At 38.9% G+C, this 24,000-nt stretch overlaps 1 protein-coding gene across 1 annotated transcript in view; it reads right to left on the bottom strand.

Annotated features, from left to right (window-relative positions):
• Spag16 (sperm associated antigen 16) overlaps positions 1-24,000 on the bottom strand; it is a 961,928-nt gene that overhangs the window by 897,729 nt on the left and 40,199 nt on the right. Inside the window, exons 6-7 of the mRNA XM_038341053.2 lie at positions 13,504-13,611; positions 10,270-10,387 (exon numbers count right to left, since the gene is read on the bottom strand). Coding sequence (XP_038196981.2) covers positions 10,270-10,387; positions 13,504-13,611 — 226 coding nt within the window. The remainder of the gene's footprint in view (positions 1-10,269; positions 10,388-13,503; positions 13,612-24,000) is intronic.

The following is a 24,000-nucleotide window of genomic DNA, read 5'->3' on the forward strand; positions in this document are numbered from 1 at the left end:
AAAAATTAGGAACTTGAGGGTAGGGCGAGACGGGGCCAAGGGAAGATGGGGAGAGAAAAGCGTGAAGGGTAGAATGAGGGGAGCTCGGAGGAATGGGATGCTTTGGGATACAGGAAGGGTAGATATGGGAGCAGGGAAGCATATATCTTAATTAAGGGAGCCATCTGAGGGTTGTCAAGAGACTTGACCCTAGAGGGGTTCCCGGGTTTCCAGGGAGACGCCCCCAGTTAGTTCTTTGGGCAGCTGAGGAGAGGGAGCCTGAAAAGGCCAGTTCCTATAGCCATACTGATGAATTTCTTGCATATCACCATAGAACCTCCACCTGGCGATAGATGAAGAAAATGACTGAGCCCCACATTGGAGCACCGGACTGAGCTCCCAAGGTCCTGATGAGGAGCAGGAGGAAGAACATGAGAAAGAAAGTCAGAACCGTGAGGGGTGCGTTCACCCATGGAGACGGTGGGACAGAACTAACGGGAGTTCACCAACTCCAGTTGGAATGGGACTGATGGAACATGAGACCAAACCGGACTTTCTGAATGTGGCCGACGGTGGAGGCTGACTGAGAAGCCAAGGACAATGGCGCTGGGCTTTGATTCTTCTGCATGGACGGGCTCTGTGGGAGCCTTCTCAGCTTGGTTAATCACCTTCCTGGACCTGGGGGGAGTTGGGAGGACCTTGGTCTTAACATAGAGTAGGGAACCCCGATGGCTCCTTGGCCTGGAGAGGGAGGGAAGAGGGGTATGGGTGGAGAAGAGGGGAGGGAAGGGGGAGGAAGAGGGGAGGAGATGGAAATTTTTAAATCTAAAAAAAATAAACCATAAAAAAAGAAATCCTGTTTCTCTCCTAGAGAGAGCCATTACAGATGAGTTCTCCTCTGTTCCCCTGAGAAATGTCCTAGCAGGGCTATTCATTCTTCTGGGGCCCCAGATGTTACTTCTGCTACACTCTGCTAAAGAAGAAGCCACTGAAGGAATGTAGCAATCTCCTCCAGCTCTGGTGAAAAGTTGTTACTTTTTCTTCTCAGCCTTGCTCAGCATCCTCCCTTCCCCAAGTGAATGTCTCAGCAAGGCTCCTCTGTTCTTCTGTTCTGCTCAGCCTTGCTCAGTCCCCTTAAGGGAATATCTTAGCAAGGTTTTTCTGTTTGGTATCCTAAGAGACATCTCAGCAAGGTTCTTCTATTCTGTTCTGGAGAATGGAGATCTTCACCCAAAAATCTTTTAAGAAAGAGATTTGGGAAGGAGGAGTCCAGGATAATGACTGTCTCTCCCAGCTTGGAAAAGGACAGCCGGCCCCAGAACAGGCAGAGGGGCTTACATAGCGATTCTTCGTGGTGTAGTTTTCCTAGGGAGAAGGTTTTCTGCTCAGAAATTGTTTAGTTTTCTTGCTCAGGGATTGGCTAGTTTAGTTGATCAGGGGCAAAGATGGCTCTGATTTCAGGGCCAAATTGTGTTTCTTTCACTGTTTCTTTTTAGCCTTTTGGTTCAAATTTTAGGGCCAGGGTATATTTCTTTCACTGGTTCTGAATCTGGGGACAAAGTGTGTTTCTTTGGCACTGGTTTCAGAATCAGGGTGTGTGTCTTTGGTTCTGGGCTCAGGGATAAAACGTTTCTCTCACTGGCTGTGGGTTCTGAGTCAGGGTGCTCAGGGATTCGTTTCCTTCTTGCACAGAGGTTGGTTGGTTTTATGTTTCTGTTGGTCAAGGGGTAGAATTGGCTCTGGTTTCAGGGCCAAACTGTGTTTTTCATTACTGGCCTTTTTTAAGCTTTCTGGCTCTAATTTCAGGGCTAACGCATATTTCCTTCACTGGCTCTGGTTCTAGGGCCAAAGTGTGTTTTGTTGGCTCTGGTTTGAGAGTTAGGGCGTTATTCTTTGGCTCTGGGTTTAGGAATAAAGTATTTCTTTAATTAGTTCTGGTTACAGGGCCAGGGTGGATTTCTTTGACTGACCCTTTTTTTTTTTTTTCTATTTCAGGTGTATTTGTTAATTTCCCAGTTTAACTCACATTCTTTTCTGATATACAGCCATGAATCTGAGGTCACTGTCCTGCAATGCACTAGAATGACTTATGCTTGCCAGTAACTCTACAACGCTGATGAAGGGCACTACAGACAGACCACTATTTAAGCACACACCCCCTTTGCATTAAGAGACAAAGTGACTCAAACAGGAACAACAAAACACGGGACAAAAACCAAGTAAGAGTAACACTGCTAATTTTCTACAGCTGTTGCTCCCAGTGCCACTGTATAACCCAGGATGGCCTGCTGGGAGTGCAGGCCTGTATCATCACATCCAGTGCAGAAGCAGTTTTCAGGAAACTGGTAACTGATGAAAATGTGTCAGCTAATTGGGCCATTGACAGCAGTGCTGTTTCCGACTGGAACGTGGGCCGGCCCCCAGACCCAAGAGCTGTCAGCTGCCTAAGAAATCATGGCATTAGCACAGCCCATAAGGCAAGACAGATTACAAGAGAAGACTTTGACTGACCCTTTTAACCTACAGATACACAACTTTTCATAAGCCTATTTACTGGTATTATTGTATAAACTTAATTATTATTGCTTAATCAATCATTTGACCCATTTTAGGTTTAAATAAAATATTTTGTGTGTGAGTGATCATGTATAATACAGAGCTTAACAGAAAAATGTTGGATTTCATATCATATTTGCACTGATATCTATAAACCATACCTGAAAAACTATCAAGTACCCAGGATCAACTTCATTCTTAGTGAATCTATTTAAATATGACATTTTCATACTGTTATGAGCCTACAACTTTGAACGGCATATGTACCTGAGAGAATAAACCTTTTTTTAAAAACATAACTGCTCCATTTTCAACATCAAGAAATAAATTCTAGTATTTCCCAACAGTAAATATTTTCCAAATCTGTATTCTTTTTTTTTTTAAACCAAGTAAAAATAAGAAGAGGTGTAAAGATTGCTGAGACAAATGGGGGGGTATAGAAACATAGCCCCTACGACAGAACAAAGAAACACAAGGAGTTAGAGCCCAAGAGAGGAGAAATCAGAGGTCAGGCATGAGAAAGGATTGAAGCAAAGGACAAACAAAACAAGTAGTTTGAAATTGCTGCAAATACAGTACACACACTCCTCCTTCCTCAGGGAGCAGCCGCGAACAATGCTGTGCTTTACGGAACTTTCACATTTTATAATATTCTAAAACACTATGGGACCTTTCAGGTGGTACTTAGAAACTCTGCACCCAGTCCTCTTCATACTTCAGTAGAGTACATAGGACTGTTAGCATTAAAATAGTTTTGTTTCAGGCTTATTTACTGTGTATGAGCATTTTTGCCTAAATGAAATGACAGTATGTACACCACTTATGAGCCTGGTAACCATGCAGGTCAGAAAAGACATCAGATCCCCTGAAACTAGGATAATAGATGGTTGTGAACTACCACATGGGTTCTGGAAGCCCTTCCAGAATAACAAGTGCTCTTAACTACTAAGCTATCTCTCCAGCCTCAGAAATGTTATCATTTAAAATACTAGACCAGGAACACAAATCTGGCATGATATACTGCTAAATGCTCACAGCTACAATAACAAAGTCAATGGAGTTAGCCAGGTTCCATAACTTGCATTTAAAAGAACTACTAGGAACACAGCACCAAAAATGAGAAAACCTAATTAATAAACAACATCAGAAAGCAGACAGAGACTAGAATGTAGACTTTACACATATGAATATTTATGTGGCCTTTTGACCCATAATAATGAAGAAATTTAATAGAAAATTAATTTTTGCTAAGCAATTAATATCATTTTTATACATCATGTGCTAAGTTTAACAGGATATTTTAACCCAGAAGGATCTAGATGATCTTTTGTCTTTAGCAGGAGTATGGGCTAAAGGACAAATCAAACCAGTTTTTATAGTCACAACAGTTTTCTGTGCATCTGTGCCATGTTATATAAAATTAAAACCTGATTCACTTCACAAAATATCAGTCCTAAAGGCAAGTAACTCATCCATGTTTAATGTGTAAGAAAATATAAAAGACCTGAATATTTCCGGACTAATTTACAAACTACTAAGATTCACATGATTACTCCCAATTCTTATCCTTTTCTAATAAGGCAGTAATTAAGTCTGAAACCCAAAGACTGTATGCACATCCTGAATGTCCTCAACATGGCCTTTGACTAACTTAAGAAACCACTGTCATGTTAGAAACAAGGGGTAGGAGAATGATTCCAAGCATATAACTTAGCCTGAGACACACAGCAGATGGGATGGCAGAGCCAGCTCTGCTCAGATTGCAGAAGTAGAAGTCAAGGACCCAAGGACAGTGTAAGCAAGCTGCAAGCTTTAGTCTTCATTGTCAACTTCACTGGATTTAGAATTTATAGACGCACACTTCTGAACGGTTCTGTGATGCTCTTTAGAGGAAGAACTGAGGAGGAGAGACCCATCTTGAAAGAATACAGGCAACACCACTCCAGGGGCTGGGTTCTTAACTGAATAAAAATGAGGAAGCAAGCTGAGAAAGAGCAACCTTATTTCTCAGCTTCCTGACAGTGGATGCCATGGTAACAGCTGTCTCACACTCCTGTACCATGGTGTCCCTGCCATAATGGACTGCACCCTCAACTGGGAACTCTTCCCCCCTTCATTTCCTTCTCTCAAGTATTGTCAAAGTTTTGTCAAAACAATGAGAAACATCACTAATACTTACCAGTGTTAGTGTAAAAAGAATCAAGGAAATCAGACTTTTAGAGCTTGAAATAAATGTGGTTAAAATTTAGATAATTAAAACATTCATTTTATTCAGTATTGCTTACAATATTATTTAAATACTCAAGGACACAAAATTAAAATCCAAATACAAAAGGCATCGAAACAGTGATGTTTCATATTTTAATGGTTAAGAATTTTAATGAAGAAACAAAAATAACATTATTTTAAAACATCTTAATATTATAGGAACTGTATTATCATCAAGCAAGCTTTTGTAGCTTCTGAGTTTGGGCATAAGTTAAAATGTGCAGAAAACAACAAAAGAATATTAAGGGCATAGTCACAATCATGCATTCTTTAACAAACTGTTACATATTTTAATGTGACATGTCAACATTTTGCTTTATTTTTCTTAAATTTTATGCCAACAGTCCCTCCCCAAAGCCCTAGGTCTATACAAAAAAAAAAAACACTTCAGGTAGAAGGTAAGAGTGTCACTCAGCATAAAGGAAATAAATTAAACCATAGTTAAGAGCACCAAATATATATTTGGGAGCAATTTCCAAGGATTTTCTCTCATTTATCTCATTTTCATGGCAATATTATTTTTCTGACTACCACTTACTAACACTGTCTCTAACCTCTGAGGGTTTATGAGGTGGAGGATGAGTCTCTAGAGCAGATTTTCAACCTTCCTAGCCCTGCCACCCTTTAATACAATTCCTCCTTGTGCTGTGGTGACACCCACCATAAGATTACTTCATTGTTCTACTTCTCCTAGGTGAGTCTGCTTCTTTTTTTTCCAGAGCTTTCAGGTGTGCTGTTAAGTCACCAATGAGTGCTTTCTCCGTTTTCTTTAAGTGGGCACTTAGTGCTATGAACTTTCCTCTTAGCACTGCTTTCATTGTGTCCCATAGGTTTGAGTATGTTGTGTCTTTGTTTTCATTAAATTCAAGAAAGACTTTAATTTCTTTCTTTATTTCTTCCTTGACCCAGGTGTGGGTCAGTAGTTGACTGTTCAGTTTCCATGAGTTTGTGGGCTTTTGGGGGGTAGCATTGTTGTTGAATTCTAATTTTAATCCATGGTGATCCGATAAGACACAGGTGGTTACTAATATTTTTTTGTAACTGTGGAAGTTTGCTTTGTTACCAAGTATATGGTCAATTTTCGAAAAGGTTCCATGAGCCGCAGAGAAGAAGGTATATTCTTTCCTATTTGGGTGGAATGTTCTATAGATGTCTGTTAAGTCCATTTGGTTCAGTACCTCCATTAAGTCTTTCAATTCTCTGTTAGGTTTCTGTCTGATTGACCTGTCCATTGGTGAGAGAGGAGTGTTGAAGTCTCCAACTATTAGTGTGTGTGGTTTGAACACATTGAGCTTGATAGAGGAGTAAGTGGGAAGTACTCTACAACAAATGGGCACAGGGAACCGTTTCCTACGCATAACCCCAGCTGCACAGACTTTAAGGGCAACATTGAATAAATGGGACCTCCTGAAGTTGAGCAGCTTCTGTAAAGCAAAGGACATTGTCACTAAGACACAAAGGCAGCCTACTGACTGGGAAAAGATCTTCACCATCCCTGCAACTGACAAAGGTCTGATCTCTAAAATATATAAGGAACTCAAGAGACTAGACGGTAAAATGCCAATTAACCCAATTAAAAAATGGGGCGCTGAACTGAACAGAGAATTCTCAACAGAAGAAGTTCGAATGGCCAAAAGACACTTAAGGTCATGCTCAACCTCCCTAGCTATCAGGGAAATGCAAATCAAAACAACTTTGAGATATCATCTTACACCTGTCAGATTGGCTAAAATCCAAAACACCAATAATAACCTTTGCTGGAGAGGTTGTGGGGTAAGGGGTACACTCATCCATTGCTGGTGGGAATGCAAACTTGTGCAACCACTTTGGAAAGCAGTGTGGCGGTTTCTCAGGAAATTCGGGATCAACCTACCCCAGGACCCAGCAATTCCACTATTGGGAATCTACCCAAGAGATGCCCAATCATACAACAAAAGCATATGCTCATCCATGTTCATAGCAGCATTATTTGTAATAGCCAGATCCTGGAAACAACCTAGATGCCCCTCAGTGGAAGAATGGATGAAGAAACTGTGGAATATATACATGCTAGAATACTACTCAGCGGTAAAAAACAATGACATCTTGAATTTTGCAGGCAAATGGATGGAAATAGAAAACACTATTCTGAGTGAGGTAACCCAGACCCATAAAGATGAACATGGGATGTACTCACTCATATTCGGTTTCTAGCCATAATTAAAGGACATCGAGCCTATAAATTTGGGATCCTTGAGAAGATAATAAGAAGGTGAACTCCCAAAAAAAGATATAGTAATCCTCCTGGATATTGGAAGTAGACACGATCGCCAGGCAAAATTGGGAACTTGAGGGTTGGGCAAGACTGGGCCAAGGGAAGATGGGGAGAGAAAAGTGTGAAGGGGAGAACGGGGGGAGCTCGGAGGAATGGGGTGCTTGGGATATAGGAAGGGTGGATATGGGAGCAGGGAAGCATATATCTTAATTTAAGGAGCTACCTGAGGGTTGTCAAGAGACTTGACCCTAGAGGGGTTCCCAGGTTTCCAGGGAGACGCCCCCAGTTAGTTCTTTGGGCAGCTGAGGAGAGGGAGCCTGAAAAGGCCAGTTCCTATAGCCATACTGATGAATTTCTTGCATATCACCATAGAACCTCCACCTGACGATAGATGAAGAAAATGACAGAGCCCCACATTGGAGCACCGGACTGAGCTCCCAAGGTCCTGATGAGGAGCAGAAGGAGAGAGAACATGAGAAAGAAAGTCAGGACCGTGAGGGAACCTCCAGCTGGCGACAGATGGGGAAGGTGACTGAGCCCCACATTGGAGCACTGGACTGAGCTCCCAAGGTCCTGATGAGGAGCAGAAGGAGCGAGAACATGAGGGAGAAAGTCAGGAACGAGAGGGGTGCGTTCACTCATGGAGACGGTGGGACAGAACTAATGGGAGATCACCAACTCCAGTTGGAATGGGACTGATGGATCATGCGACCAAACCCGTCTCTCTGAATGTGGCCAACAGCGGGGGCTGACTGAGAAGCAAAGGACAATGGCTCTGGGCTCTGATTCTTCTGCATGGACGGGCTCTGTGGGAGCCTTCTCAGCTTGGTCGATCACCTTCCTGGACCTGGGGGGAGTTGGGATTACCTTGGTCTTAGCATAGAGTGGGGAACCCTGATGGCTCCTTGGCCTTGAGAGGGAGGGAGGGGAGGTATGGGTGGAGGGGAGGGGAGGGAAGGGGGAGAAGGAGGGGAGGGAAGGGGGAGGAGGAGGGGAGGGAGGGGGGAGGAGGAGGGAAGGAGATGGAAATTTTTAAATATAAAAAAAATAAACCATGAGAAAAAAAAAAAACATTTCCTCAGTTCCCCTGTGATAGCATTCAAGGTTGGAAAAATAGAAAATAAATTTATTAACAATTTACATTGAAATTTAATAAAACCCTAAAATGTGTACATTGGGGCTGGTACGATTGAATGTCACTTTTGAAAATCAACTTCAGAAATGTGACTAAGTAAACACAATTAGATACAAATTATATATAATTTGTATTAAATATGCATATAATATGTATCAAAAAAAAGATTACTTCATTGTTACTTCAGGACTGTAATTTCGCTACTGTTAGGAATATTAATGCAACTAAACAATATGCAGGATATCTGATTTGCAACCCCATGAAAAAGTCATTCCATACCCCCTCCAAAGGGTTCTCGACCCACAGGTTGAGAACTGCTGTTCTAAGGGAGTTGGTGAAATGACTCAGGCAGAAACGGCTCACATGTTAAAGTGGAGGTGGAGATTGAAGTTAAAGGGTTAGAAACGCAAAGTGTGGAGAACTAAGTAAGATAAATAAGAGACCTCACAACTGGATATGAGATAGCCAAGGGGACCTAATGAGGGACAAGCAGGTTCATTGACAATGGGCCAGGTGCCTAACTTCCATGAGACCTTTCTAATTTGCAAAACTGGTAGGCGCTATTGTTTCTTATGGATTCTTGCTTCTTTTAACAGGGCTATTCTAAACGGGCTAAGTTGTAAGTGAAGATGGCTTCTAATGAGGCCGACACAGAGAATGAGACCTAGGCTATCTCATAGACAAAATGATAGCCAAGAACACGGCAGCTACTCTTGGCAGCTGTGAGAGCCAAGAGCTCCGTACAATTAACACTTAGGACACCTTCAAGGTCAGAGACAGCAACACCCACCAATGCCTAATGACTAGCAGACAGTCAACATCAGCAGCTAACAAAGCCAGAGAAATCAGCATAATTAACAGTTAGTGAGACACAAGCAAGGACTGAGGGAGAGAAGCTGGCCAAGTAACCTACAGCTATCAGATAGTCAAGGTCAATTACTAACAAAGCAGAATCCAATATGAATAGAGGTGATCTTCAAATGAGCAGCTAAGTGGATGAACAGCTCTCCAACAGCACATAAGCATCCCTGGTTATCCCAGGGAAAATATATAGAGAGTGTGCGGCCTGTTCACTGGGTTTGCCCATGATAAGCCAGAGAGTTAATCAAAGTCAATAGAGCACCTCAGCCTCTGTCCAGTTTCTGCTAATGCCCGACAAAAATTATGCACAAAGAAAACTCAATAGAGTTTTCCCTCCAATGGAACTCCACCTTCCCCGAGAGTGTCTAGCACTCTCTAGTTCACACCACTCTACAACAGGTCCTGATGAGACTAGCTTCCCCTCTGCGCACTGCCATGAGAGGCTACAGGATTAGACCCAGTTGGTGAGATCCAGCAAACTCAGAGCCACTGGTTCAAGTTAGTGTGCAACATCTTAAGTCCTTGGAGCAGATACAAGCAGACCAGCTGTCACTCTCAGACTCTACGCATCTCCTAAATACCCTGCCTGATGCTGATGTGAACAGCTGGCATTTAAACCCAAGTTGTGGTCATAGTTTAATGACAATGGCTGAGTATTTTCCTCTAACTGTACTTTAATAATCTACCAATTCATGTTTAGGTTACATGCTAATTAATTAAATAATAATCATTATAGGTTTTTAATAGACAAGATACTTTTTCTTCATGTTTTCAAATAAATTTTTATATATCTCTGGGCAATGTTTTAAAACTTACCTCAGAAAACAAAACCATTATTGTACTCATAAAAAATGAATGACTAAGGGTTGGAGAAATAGCTCAGTTGACAACTGTTTGCCCCAAAAGCTTGAATTGAGCCCCCCGAATAAAAACGTCCAGCATGGTGGCACATAGTTGTAATCCTAGCACTGGGGATAGAGAACCAGGGAAGTCCCTTGGATCAACCAGTCTAGCATAATTGAGGAGCTCCAGTCCACTGAGAGACCTATCTCAAAAGAGGTAGACAGCACGTCCTCTGGCCTCCACATGTATGGACATCCTGTGGACACACACTCCTCACACACTCCTCACACATACATACACATATACAGTCAAATGCACAATAAAGAATGGTTAAAAGTGGCTTCAGGGTAGTCTTCACTGCCTCTTTCCTTACCTTCCCAACAGCTCGGTCTCTTTCCAAGGAGGTCAGCATTTTTTCCTTCAGTAAAGCATGGTGCTTCTCATGTAACACCCTAATAGTTGGTTCATAAGATGCATAATGTAATTTCAGCCTACAAAAGGAAAAGGGCAGTTGCATCATCAGAAAAGGTAAAATAGATAGATCAGTGATTTCCATCTAACACCTAAACCTTTTTCTCTTCTTTCATTCAATTTTTGTGTGCTTATGAATAAAAATGAGTGGCCATAGAAAGGTCAGCATGCCAGAGCCAAGAAGCACAGAAGTGTTATTTTCTGTAATTTCGATCTACCTCAGGTGAGGGATAAGCACAGGATGGGAAAGCATACTTTCCTCACTGAGTTTCCTAGAGCCAGCAGCACTTTCTGCTGCATACAAGTATATACTCAGAAGACTGTTATAGTTCTTTCCAATTTAGAAAGCATATACCACCAGGCAGAATAGTACTACAAGTTTGTAATCCCAACACTCAGGAGGCAGGGGCAGGAGGATCAGGAGCTTAAGGCCAGTCTCAGCCACATAGTTAATTCAAGACCAGTCTGAGATCATGATAATGTGATCGGTTTTACAAAACTGAAATACAAATTTTAAAAAACAACTAAATAAATATCCTTATATCAATTCAAGGCAATTCTAAAGAAAACAAGGGCCGCAGACAATAGGTGATTAAACCAGAAACTGGAAGTTTTGTTTATACCAAAGTGAAAGAGTCCTAAAAACATGTTTGATTGATCTGATATTAAGAAAATTAAGTGTATAAAGATATATTTTTAAATTTATGTGTCTATAAAATTATGCTGCATGTGTGCAGGTGCTGAAAGAGACCAGAAGAGGGCATCAGATCCCATGGAACAGGAGTCACAGAGGCTTGTCAGCTGCTTGATGTAGGTGCTGGAAGAGCAGCACATGTTCTTAACTACTGAGCCATTTCTCTAGCTCTAAAAATACTTTAGTGTTTTACAGATGATCATACTACTTAATACATAAATACCTTAAATTTTTTGATTAAAAAATGCCTTCAAACTATGCTTTAGTTTTTACTGAAGTAAACATTAAATATCTGAAGTAAAAGATATAGATCCCAAGTGTCAGAGTTAACAGTTTAAATTAACATATAGATCCATGAAGATCATATTTTTATCAAAACGTAGTATCCTTACATCCTAGAAAACACAGAGTTGTATACTTGGCATCATAAAATACTTTCTCACTGGGCGCTCTTTTCTATCACCCAGCACAAGTTTTTCAGGTATTCTGTATCATATACTGGTAGCTGTATTTCATTCCGTTTGTGCACAGTAATATATTAATGTAATATATGTATAATAGGTAATATTTTACTGTACACAAGCGGAATGAAATACAGCTACCAGTATATGATTCAGTATATCCATTCTTTGCACAAATATAGTAAGCCTATATTGCAATGGAAACCTTGGGATGTTAAAGATATCAAAACTATGGGATAGCTACTAAGGAAAGCTACAGACACAGCATGAAGGCCAGCACCAGGGAAAGGATAGGTGCGCTGCAGGTGGCTGACCTTGGAGTGAGCTACTCAAGACCTTTGTAGCACAAAAACAGTCTATCCCAAACCCCAGGTATAAGACAATTACCTGCAGGACTGGTCCTCTGCCTCACAAACACCAGATGTAAGATGTGTACATGCAAGACTAGTCCTTTGCCCCACTGGGTTTCAGTTTGCTTTGGTTTGACAATGCCTTGTTATAGATCCCTTTCGGGATGGGAACATTTACCCTGTACCATTATGTATTGTAAATATGTAACTTGTCTTTTGATTTTTAAAACCTCACAGTAAAGCGATTGCCTTGAGCTCTGAATGAGTTGGGAATGAGTTTTGAAGAGTACTAGAAGAACTAATTACTGTGGGGACTTTGCAAGTTCAAAAAATAAATAAATAAATGGTATTTGGTACTATGAGATGGTAGCCCATGAGGCACAAAAATCTTAAGAATTTAATTGTAAAATGTTCCTCACAGCTTCATGAACTCGCATGCTTGGCCATCAGATAGGGAAAGTTAGGGAATCTTCAAGAGGTTGAGTCTTACTAGGAAATGTCAGTCACTAGTATAGGCCTCAAGGGTGTATAGTCTGAACCCACTTCTTGTTCACACTCTACTTCCTGATGACAGATGAATGTGACCAGCCAGCATCCCACTCCTGCTTCCATATCTGCCGCGCCATGGCGGCACATATCCCTTTATCTGTAAACTGGAATAAGGCCTATCATCCTTAATTTGCTTCTTGCCAGGTGTTATATAATGGCATTACTAAATATAACTAGCTGAGTATGCCCCTTTTAATTGTATATTTAGTGGGTATAGTATACATTTAAATAACTAGTGTTTTTATTGAATATAATAATTATAATATCCATGTCAACACAGAAAGTTATATTGGGTGGTATTATCTTAAACAAAAGACAATTTTATTTAACAGTTATAAAGCTGAATTTTTGTTTTATAGAAAAAGAACTCAAGGAAGCTATTGAATAAGGGAAAGTAAATTTGAAGAATGCCTCCAGCCGGGCGGTGGTGGTGCACGCCTTTAATCCCAGCACTCAGGAGGCAGAGGCAGGCGGATCTCTGAGTTCGAGGCCAGCCTGGTCTACAAGAGCTAGTTCCAGGACAGGCTCTAGAAACTACAGGGAAACCCTGTCTCGAAAAACCAAAAAAAAAAAAAAAAAAAAAAAAGAATGCCTCCAGAATTACTTCTAAAATTGCTCTTATATATTCAAACTATTATGATATGTTTAGGATATGTCTCTAATCTCACCAAAGCTCTGTCTGTTCTTTGCCTTCCATGGTTCATCTGGTGGACATCCCATTACCTTCATGACTTGGTTCTGCTGCACACACAGCCCACTGTCTCACGAGCACAGCCTGAGGCTCCACTCCACCAGCTTATTAACTCCAGAATTCAGCTCACAGAAATCACACCCTTGAGCCCTTCTCTCATACCAGTCTTACTGAGACTCTGTCTTGACTGACAAACCAACAGTGCAGTACATTTTCTTATATTTTTGTTTAACTTCTCAATCATATACCCCATTAGTATGAATGTTCCTTCAATGCAAGGGCCTAAACTTCCTATCCAATAAACTTGAAAGAACAACTTTATTCACTTGGTCCTTCTATGACTCAGACCCCAGTAACTCAGATAACTCTCCAGCAAGCATGAGCACCTCACCCTTTCAGGTCCGCAATCAGCTTGTTCTTCTCTTGCACTATGCGCTTATGGTGCATGCGATGGAAGTCCCGTTCCTTCTGAGTTTTCAGCAGATCTTCTCTGGCCCTTCTGAAAAAACACCACCAACAACAACTGTCAAGACAGCTGCTATTTATTTCCTAAAAGAGTACGCAGTGTTCAGTTCATAGTCAATGACAACTGAGGAGCACAGAGGCGCTACGCTCTCACTAGGGCCCAACATTGCTTGTAAATCACTGACTTATGAAAGGACAAAGCCTGTGTTTTCAAAAATGCGAATCATACATAAAATTTTAAATCAAATTAGAAGGCTTGTTTACAAGATACATGCAGATTATAACCCAATTATTTCCAGAGAGAATTTTGACTTACAAATTTAAAATACATATAAAATGGAGTAATTCACAATAATTAGAAATAAAAGAAGGGAGTGTAATCTTCACTTTCAAGACAAATGACATATTACATCATTCATCGCTGATAGTTTGGAAAGCACAGAAATTCCAGAAAACCAAAATTTTGTTCTTTTAAATAAGATGAAAATACGTACCAACAGAGGATCAGATTACTATATATAATTGATATTCTTATAAGAAACTTATCACACATATGAAATTCTTAATCAGTAGAAAGTTGACTACTAAAATGTGAGCATATTAATGATTCAATCAATACAGAAATATTATTTTACTGGGTAGGAATTCAAACCTTTGAATACAGCAAGAAAGCAAATCCTATCTAAACTAGAGTTGTATGTAAAGTGTTAATGGGAGTGCTTGACTCACCTCGGTTATATACTAGTCTCAGTAAAGGCCAGTATAATGAACAAAAACCAACTCTCTATCCATATTGGATAACTGACACATGCTGCTTTCTTCATCCTTTCACATTCTGAAAAGTGAGCTGACCTGGGGGGCGGACATGCTACCTTCAGATCAGAAGGGAAAAAATCTGCTTGTTTGTGTGACAAACACCACAAAACTGAGAACCACAGAAAGTGAATGCACACAGAGAAGCGTCAGTTTTAAGCTACATCAGAGGATGCTGTGAGGAACAGTGTCTGGAGTGTGGCCAAGGAAGTTTGTGTGTTAAAGTTAGGTCTCCAGGCTCCGGGTGAAGGATCTGCTGATCAGAGGACGTCTCATCATATTACAGGTGGTGTGTGGTTAAAGTGACAGTGGTGCAAATTCTAAGTTTTTCTTCTCCCTAATCATTCAATTCTTTCTTGAATAAGGTTTTTTTGATCTTTACTAAGGAATTTTGGGTTTTCATCACATATTATTAAACAATACCTAATCAACACAACACTAATAATGATCATCTTCCATCCAATCCTCAACTTTATATTCATGCCAACATTTTGGTATGTATAATGAATTGTGATTTCTACATTCAGATTTGAAAACTCATCTGATAAACATGGCAATAATTATTAATTTTTACAACTTTTAAACTACGTCACAAAATATGCATAATATTAACTACAGGAAAAAATCAAAACCCAAGAAGCCATGTGTATTAGTTTCTTTCCTCATTGTTATGACAAAACAGTTTAAAGCAGGGCGATTTATTTTCCCTCAAAGTTAGAGATCACAGTCACCCCAGCAGGCAAGCTGTAGCATCAGGAGTGAGGGACAGCTGCTCACATTACAGAGACAAAGGGAAGTGTTGGCGCTAGACTGGTTTTCTCCTTTTTGCTCAATCTAGGACTCGATGCCATGAGTGAGACTCTGTGTTGCTGGGTAAGCCCTTCCAACAACACCTCATGGACACCCTTAAAGCTGAAAAGAGTGTCTTTATTGCTGACTGATATGCTATGGAATAACCCTTTGCATGTTGTGAATATTTGCTGCTCTCATTGGCTGATAATAAAAGCTGCCTTGGCCCATAGCAAGGCAGAATATAGCTAGGCAGAAAAGCCAAGTTGAATACAGGGAGACAGAAGGGTAGAGTCGAGAGTGATACAAGCCAGCTACCCAAGAAACAATATGAAAGCAGACTGGTAAAAACCACAACCACGTGGCAATATATAGATTAACAGAAATGGGTTAATATGAATGTAAGAGATAGTTAATAATAAGCCTGAGCAATAAGCCAAACAGTTTGTAATTAATATTAAGCCTCTGAGTGATTATTTAGACGTGGCCGAAGGATAGGGCAGTACAGAGAAACCTCAGTTTACAAATGGCACTCAAAGCTTGGAAAAAGGATTCTAAACACACACAAAACAAAACAGACTCAAGCACAGCTTCTTGGTAACAGTCTTTTCTCTGGTAAGCTCTGTTTTCTGGAAGCTACCAGAGGTACAATTCCTATAAAGTGACTTTCTGGTTCATGCTGGCAGCACAGATAGCTCTTTTAGAAAGACCTACTACAGAACATTTGATTGGGGTTTGTGGAGTGTGGATTGCATGCAACTGGGTGACAGCATGGACCCACCACTTCCCAGAGTTGGGGTTGTAAGCGTGACTCTCACTGGTACCTCCACCATGAGACTAGATACTCAGAACTGAGGTGAGGAGCCAACTACCAGGTGCCAGCACCATTCACTAAGTTGAGCAGAACAGACAGTTAACATAGCAGTTTTAAGATATATCTAATGTAATCAAAAAACAATACAGATACACAATAAGGGTAGATTCAGACAAAAAAAAAGAACTCTAAACAGGTTCCAGTGTATTTTACAATGTGCAGAGACTTAAGAGAGAAAGGAAGGAAGGAAGGAAGGAAGGAGATATAAACAGTCACAGAAAGAAAGAAATAGTTTTAAAAAATAAAATCTTTAAAAAGCGAAAAAAGTAATAGAAAAGAAAAAATATATAAAGATGGAAAATACAGAGAGTCTGGATTATGTATATTATTGTGTTTTCTTTGAATTTTTGACTGTTATTGATTTAACTGCTGAGAGACATTTGATTGTGGAAGCTGCAAAGTTAAATCAACTTATATATTTTAAAAATATCTTGACTTCAAATTTTGGATCTAACAATATGCTGCTTTGGAAAAGAGGTTCTGATTTTGTTTCCACAGAAGAAGAGAATCTGTGGATTCCTTCCAGTTAATCATGTGGTTTGATCAAGAAAGACCCCCTGAGAAATCTCTATTAGGCCAGATGATCCAGCATTTCAAAGCTCATCTTTTATGGTTTCCTCTGAATTCTACATCTAGAACAGCTTTATGGCTACTGACTTATAAAACTCAGTCTCTAAGTCAGGACTTGACCATAATTCTAGATTTTCTCAGGGTCCTTCAAAGATCATCAGTGCACACCAATCAGCAGGAAGTAGTCTAGAGAATAATGCCCAAATTCCCAAAATGTTTATATATTTATAAATACTTTTTTCATTAAAGGGGAAATTGGATAAAATTGTTATTGTTCATAGTCAATCTTTTTCTAAAGAAGAAAGGGGGATATAATATAGAAATGATGGAAAAGGGTATATTATTATAATTTTAAAAAGAGTAGATTATTGAATCTACTTTAATCCCAAAACAACTGATAATCTCAAAATAATTTACATTAATATGAATTTTAGCTTATTTATATAAAGTTAAGGTTAATTTTGCTATACTGTAGGAATATTTTTACTCTTGTTTAAGATATGTTTATACAGCTCAATTAAAAGTAATGTATAATTAGGAAATACAGATTAATAGTCATCTATCATAGTCAAACATATAGTCATGTTAGTTAGCTTTTCTAGATATATAAAAATATATTTCAGATAGATAGGTATCTTCAAACATTACGAATACCTACAGAATAAGACATTTAAAATGTTTTAATAACTGACTTTTCATGGCAGTGAAGCACATCTGCTCCTTGCAACAGCAAAGTACTTTAGAGAAAATGAAGAGCATGAAAGGAACTTTGTATTGAGTTTGTTTTCATTTTGACAAAAGTTAGCCATGTGCCGTTGCTACAATTGCTGACAGTTTCTGTACAAGCTGAAGCAGCAGGATACAAGAAAGGCAAATGCTGAACTTTGCCAAGACAAGGTAGGACAGACCTTCAAAATTTCCTTCTTCAGAGGAAAGTCTGTCAGATATGCAAGTCCTGTAGGTCAAAGATGGATGCTCTAATATTACAGAGAAACCTTGAGTGAGTGTCCAGTAGTCTGACTTTTTCTATCATTTCTCACATGTTTTGGAAGTAGCTTGCTTGTACTTCCTGATTACTCAGGCAATATCTTTCTCAGGTCTTTGAGGGAGTTGAAGACTAAATAGTTATAGTTTTTCTTAGTTATGATAAAAAGGTAAATTAGATATAAAACTTTGAACACACCTAGATAGGATGCTCACCAATATAGGATAATTAAATATTTTCTGTAATTTTGTCAAATACAAATAGACTAGATATTGTAACTGTAATTTTTACTTCATAACTGTTTTATTGTCTCTAATTTTACAATGTTAAAGTTGAAACCTTCCTTTTTGATTAGACAGAAGGGGGGAAATCCTGTGGGATTACCGTTCTGTAAACTGTGAATATTTGTTGCTCTCATTGACTAATAATAAAAGTTGCTTTGGCCTATATCAAGAAAGTATATAGCTAGGTGGGAAAGCCAAATTGAATACATGGAGAAAGATGGAGGAATCAAGAGAAATGTAAGCCAGTTTTCAAGGAAACAAGATGCCAGCAGACTGGTAATACCAAGGCCACATGGCAATACATAGATTAATAGAAACAGGTTAATTTAAATGTAAGAAATAGTTAGAAATAAGCCTAAACAATAGGTCAAACAGTTTGCAATTATTACTAAGCCTTGGGTAATTATTTAGAAGTGACTGGACAAGGTAGGATAGAGCTGTCCCTCTTGCTCATGTCATACAGTTCAGAGTCTGATAGCCTTTTGTCTTTTTTTATACACAAAAAAAATATCCTGTAGTCAATTAGCAAGAAAAACTATAGAAGCCAAAAAGCAAGGCTAGTATGCTTAGGGACATTCCCTGGAGGACTTTCCTGAAACTATGGACTAAGCCTTTGTTCCTATGTTGGCAGGTGTGGAATATTGTTGTGCTGGACATAAAGGTCAGAATGGCACCTGCAGCATGACATGAGTGGTGTTAATGTCGGGGGACCTGCTGCAGTAGCTCCCCACATTTAAGGAGGATCTTTCTCTCCAGTTAAACCTTCTTATAAGTCCTTCATTAAGTGTGTCCTCATGGTGACTTTGAGTTCACTCCAGTTGAAAGTGGAAATGAACCATCCTACTTGATTTTGAAAAGCAGCAATTTTCTCAGAGATGCTAGGGTACAACTACTTCACAGTTCCTTTAAATTTATCCAGAGTTTTAGAACTATTGCATGTTAATTGCAAATTTTATTTCAACAAACCAAAAATTCAAGATACTAACTTTTCAAGACAAATTTTTGTTAATTTGTACAATGGCTGCTGGATATTCATGGTATGCAATGACTTTAATGTCAATCATCTCAAGAATTAGCATGTCATGGATTTAGTTTCTCATATATTTACACAATTCACTAAAATAGTTGAAAGCTTCATAAAATATACCTTTATGCTTTACTATGAGGCTATTTAGAATTTAGTGCCTTCCCCTATTTTTTTGATTTTTATTGAGCTCTACATTTTTCTCTGCTCCACTTCCTGACTTGCCACTTTCCCCTTCAATCCTCCCCCGAGGTCCCATGCTCCCAATTTACTCAGGAGATCTTGTCTTTTACTACTTTCTACTTTCCACGTAGATTAGATCTATGTAAGTCTCTCTTAGTGTCCTCATTGTTGTCTAAGTTCTCTGGGATTGTGGTTTGTAGGCTGGTTTTCTTTACTTTATGTTTAAAGCCCACCTATGAGTGAGTACATGTGATAATTGTCTTTCTGTGTATGGATTACCTCACTCAAAACAATGTTTTCAGACTCCATCCATTTTCCTGCAAAATTCAAGATTTTGTTATTTTTTTCAGCTGTGTAGTACTTCATTGTTTAAATGTACCACATTTTCCTTATCCATTCTTTGGTCAAGGGGTATGTAGGTTGTTTCTAGGTTCTGGCTATGAAAGACAATGCTTGCTTTAACATAGCTGAGCACATGTCCTTGTGGCACGGTTGAGCATCCTTAGGATATATAACCAAAAGTGGTATTACTGGGTCTTGAGGAAGGTTGTTTCCTAATTTATTGAGAAATCACTACACTGATATCCAAAGGGGCTGTACCAGCTCGCATTCCCACCAGCAATGCAAAAGTGTGCTCCCTTTTCCCCCACAACCTTTCCATCATAAGTTGTCATCAGTGCTTTTGAACTTGGCCATTCTTACAGGTGTAAGATGGAATCTCAGAGTTGTTTTGATTTGCATTTCTCTGATGACTAAGGATGTTGAACATTTCCTTAAGTATCTTTCAGCCATTTTAGATTTCTCTGTTGAGATTTCTCTGTCTGTACTCTATTTTTTATTGAATTATTTGTTTTTTGATGACGAATTTTTTGTGTCTTAAGTGAGGTTGGTGAAAATCTTTTCCCATTCTGTAGGCTGTCATTTTGTCTTGTTGACTGTGCCCTTTCAGAAGTTTTTCAGTTTCAGGAGGTGCCATTTATTAATTGTTTCTCTCAGTGTATGTGTTGCTAGGGTTATATTTAGGAAGTGGTCTTCTATGCCAACGCGGTCAAGTGTACTTCCCACTTTCTCTTCTATAAGGTTCAGTGTGGCTAGCTTTATGATGAGGTTTTGAGTCATTTGGACTTGAGTTTTGTGCATGGTGATAGATATGAGTCTATTTTTACTCTTATACATGTTAATATCCAGTTATGACAGCACCATTTGTTGAAGGTGCTTTCTTTTTTCTATTTGATATTTTTGCTTCTTTGTCAAAAAGCAAGTGTTCAAAGGAATGTGGATTAATACCTGGGTCGTCCATTTGATTCCATTGGTCCTCCTGTCTGTTCTTATGCCAATACCAGCCTGTTTTCAGTACTGTAGCTCTGTAGTAGAGTTTGAAGTCAGGGATTGTGATGCCTCCAGATGTTCTTTTATTGTACAGGATTGTTTTGGTTATCCTTGTTTTTTTTTATTTTCCATATGAAGTTGAGCACCATTCTTTTGAGGTCTGTGAAGAATTTTGCTGGGATTTTGATGGGCATTGCATTGAATCTGTAGAATGCTTTTGATAAGATTGTCATTTTTACTATGTTAATTCTGCCTACCCAAGAGCATGGGAGATCTTTTTGCTTTCTGGTGTCTGCTTCGATTTTTTTCTTCAAAGATTTCAAGTTCTTGTCATACAAGTATTCTATTTGTTTGGTTAGAGTTACTCTGAGATATTTTATGCTATTTGAGGCTGAAATGTGTTTCTTGTATGCAGAAGAAGGATGGTTTCGGTTTTTGTATCCAATCTGTTAATCTGTGCCTCTTTATAGGTGAGTTAAGACCATTTATATCTAGGGATATTAATGACCAGTGATTGCTATCTCCTGTTAATTTAGTTTTCATTGTTGGTGATGTTAATTTGTGCGTTTTCCCCTTCTTTGTGATTTGCTGCTATGAGACCATCAATTGTCTGTGTTTTTGTTGGTATAGCCAACTTCCTTGTGTTGGTGTTTTCATTCTAGTATTTTATGTAGGGCTGGGTTTGTAGCTAGGTATTGGTAAAATTTAATTTTGTCATATTTCCTCTATTTTTTACAACCAACCACCAATGATTCAATTGGAAACCAATAATGTCCACTGATTTCGGAGTTACCAATTAAAAATTTCACAACTATTGGTTCCAGTGTATTTTTGGAGTACCTGAGGATGGATTGCTTAATTCTTCGACATAGACACTCTTTTCTTCCATACATATGTGTGTGTGTGTGTGTGTGTGTGTGTGTGTGTAATTTTTAAAGTTTTTCAAAATTTTATTACTGGTAGGGATTTCCTGGTAAAGGGTGTGTGTATGGACCTATGCTTGCAGGAATCTATAGATATCAGAAGAGACAATGGGGTACACTGGAGCTAGGGTTAGAGGTACCTGTTAGCTGTCAAAATGAATGCTAGGAATCAAACTCCTGTCCTCACAAAAACAGCAAAAATCAAAGAACTTTCTCTGCAGCCCCTATGTTTATAAAATTTTCATCAATGATTTTTATCACATAGTAGGTAATTTCTGTTACATACTTTTTAAATTCTGATACTTAATCAAAATTCCAGTAGAATTTTTATTTCACTGATATTATGATGCTTCTGACTGAAAGTTCTCTATTATAATTTTTATTAAAGCTAATTTTTATTCAGAAATGCAGCTCATTTTTCAACATTTTTGGAAGTGTGTCATATAATTTATGTTAACAGAAGAGAGAAAAGTCAGTATAGTTTTTCACTTAACAACTAGGCCTAAATTTAATACATAATACAAGCATTTTTAATTCACTGACTTTGGATATATGAAACAAAATTTTTCTTGTTAAAATCATCTTGAGTTTCTTCAAGGAACGTTTAAAGTTCCTTGATTTCTGTTTAGTTTTAGCAGCCCCACAAATCTTCAGGCTTGTAGTTTTAACCACTTGCTAACATTTGCTGATTGAATATTATTAACTATTACGCTGAAACTTTAAATAATTCCTGATTCTAATTAATATGCATACATTTTCTAAGAACACTGATTTGTCCTAAAACAATAGAGGTAAATTAAAAATTAATTTTATTCTAGAGCCTACCAGAAAGCTGAAGTGTAACAATCATGTAACATGAAACCAATTTATGAGCAGGGCACACCACACAGACACAGGGATACAAACTGTGCTGAAGCAGAGAAAAGGATGAGACATTGGGTACCTTTTAAATGCTAAGTGCTGTCCAGTGAGAGTCAGCAGGGCAGTCTTAAAACCTGGCTAGATTGAAACCCTTTGCAAGTTCTTTCTCATACTCCCTCCAGTGGGGTTGCCGTGGGAAAGGTTGGGGAAGTACAGGAGACCAGAGAAGCTTCCTAACTGAGACTGGAAATTCCAGGGACGTGGGGAGAATTCCAACCTATGTTAAAATGTTATGAGGTTGGTTAACTCGTTGAAACTTCTCTGGTTATAGAGAGATTGAATGCTGCAATCTGCAGCCAAATTTCCTTGGACTATCTTCCTTTTTTGTTGTTGTTGTTGTTGTTGTTGTTGTTGTTGTTCTGTGAGATGAGGTTTCTTTGTAGCGTTGGAGATTGTCCTGGAACTCACTCTGTAGACCAGGCTGTCCTAAAACTCAGAGATTCACCTGCTGTTGGTCTCTCTTTAGACACCTTAATTGTCAGTCATTACCCAGCTCTTCATTTGCCCTAACATCTACCCTTGTTACTACTAGGTAAATCCATCCAGCAAGTGTAACAAATCACTACCTTGTACCAATCCCGAAGCTAAGAATGCAATCATATACATCTAACTAAGCAGGGTTTGTCCCACTCTGCTCTGCCTTACTTATCCTGTGTTTTCAAGAACGTGTTCTAATACAGCCTTCATTTATAATTTTCTTATATAAGAAACTTCATTAAGCCATTACATTAGATCATGATATTTGGGACAACTTGAATGTATATTCTCAGGCCATTTGCCTTCAAAAATAAACTATCTCTTGTTCCCTTTCAGACAAGATCTGTGTTTTGGTGTCAACAGTTTCTAATGGTGCTACCATGCCAAAGCAACCAGTGGGTGTGAAGGAAAGATGAAAATGCCACCAACATTATAAGGCCTTAAGGGAAGGACAAGCCATATGGCAGCAGCTAAGGTACTTTTCAGGTTGCAGAAAAAAGGTAAGAAGAAAAGCATTTCACTCCAGGTGAGAGGGCAGACAGACCTCTTGGACCTCGAGTTGCATCTTACCAAGTTGAGTCTCCTACTCCTACCTTAGAAGACACTGAACCAAGACTAACAACAGATGCAAGGTAGGGCTTGATGACAAAGTCAGCAGGAAAGAGGAGGCTGGCATGATTACAGTGCTAACCCCAGATCTCAAGGACACGAAAGACTTCTCTGAGAGTGAGGATGAACTGGAAGAGAAGGAAGCTATCTGCTGTTCCCTTACCCCAACCTCGTGAAGACAGGGAGTAGTCAGTGAAAATACAGGAAGCATAGGGAGCATGAAAGGGTAACTAAATGTTTGTGATGAATTGTGTTGTAAAAGTATAGGAATGCACACAATCAAAAATTTATTTTACTTTGTATTGGAAGTATGGAACTATGTGTAGAAAGAAAGAATTGCTCTCAATAAGGGATCAAAAATTGATATATACATATATAAAAATATCAAAGAGCAAATTCAATTTAAAATTCTAGTGTTAAATCTCCATAATTAATCATAAAATGACTCAAGTATCATAATGAGATAAAATTCATTGTAGAAAATATTTCATATCAATGTGACCTTGAGAGTTATATAAACTGTGAACATATCAGAGTTAGCAGTTGTAAAATGGACATGTATTAGATCTGAAAATCCTAAGAGTGAAAAGACCTCTTGTCTTACACACACACACACACACACACACACACACACACACACAC

Source organism: Arvicola amphibius, chromosome 8, assembly GCF_903992535.2.
Source record: "Arvicola amphibius chromosome 8, mArvAmp1.2, whole genome shotgun sequence".
Taxonomy (NCBI): Eukaryota; Metazoa; Chordata; class Mammalia; order Rodentia; family Cricetidae; genus Arvicola; species Arvicola amphibius.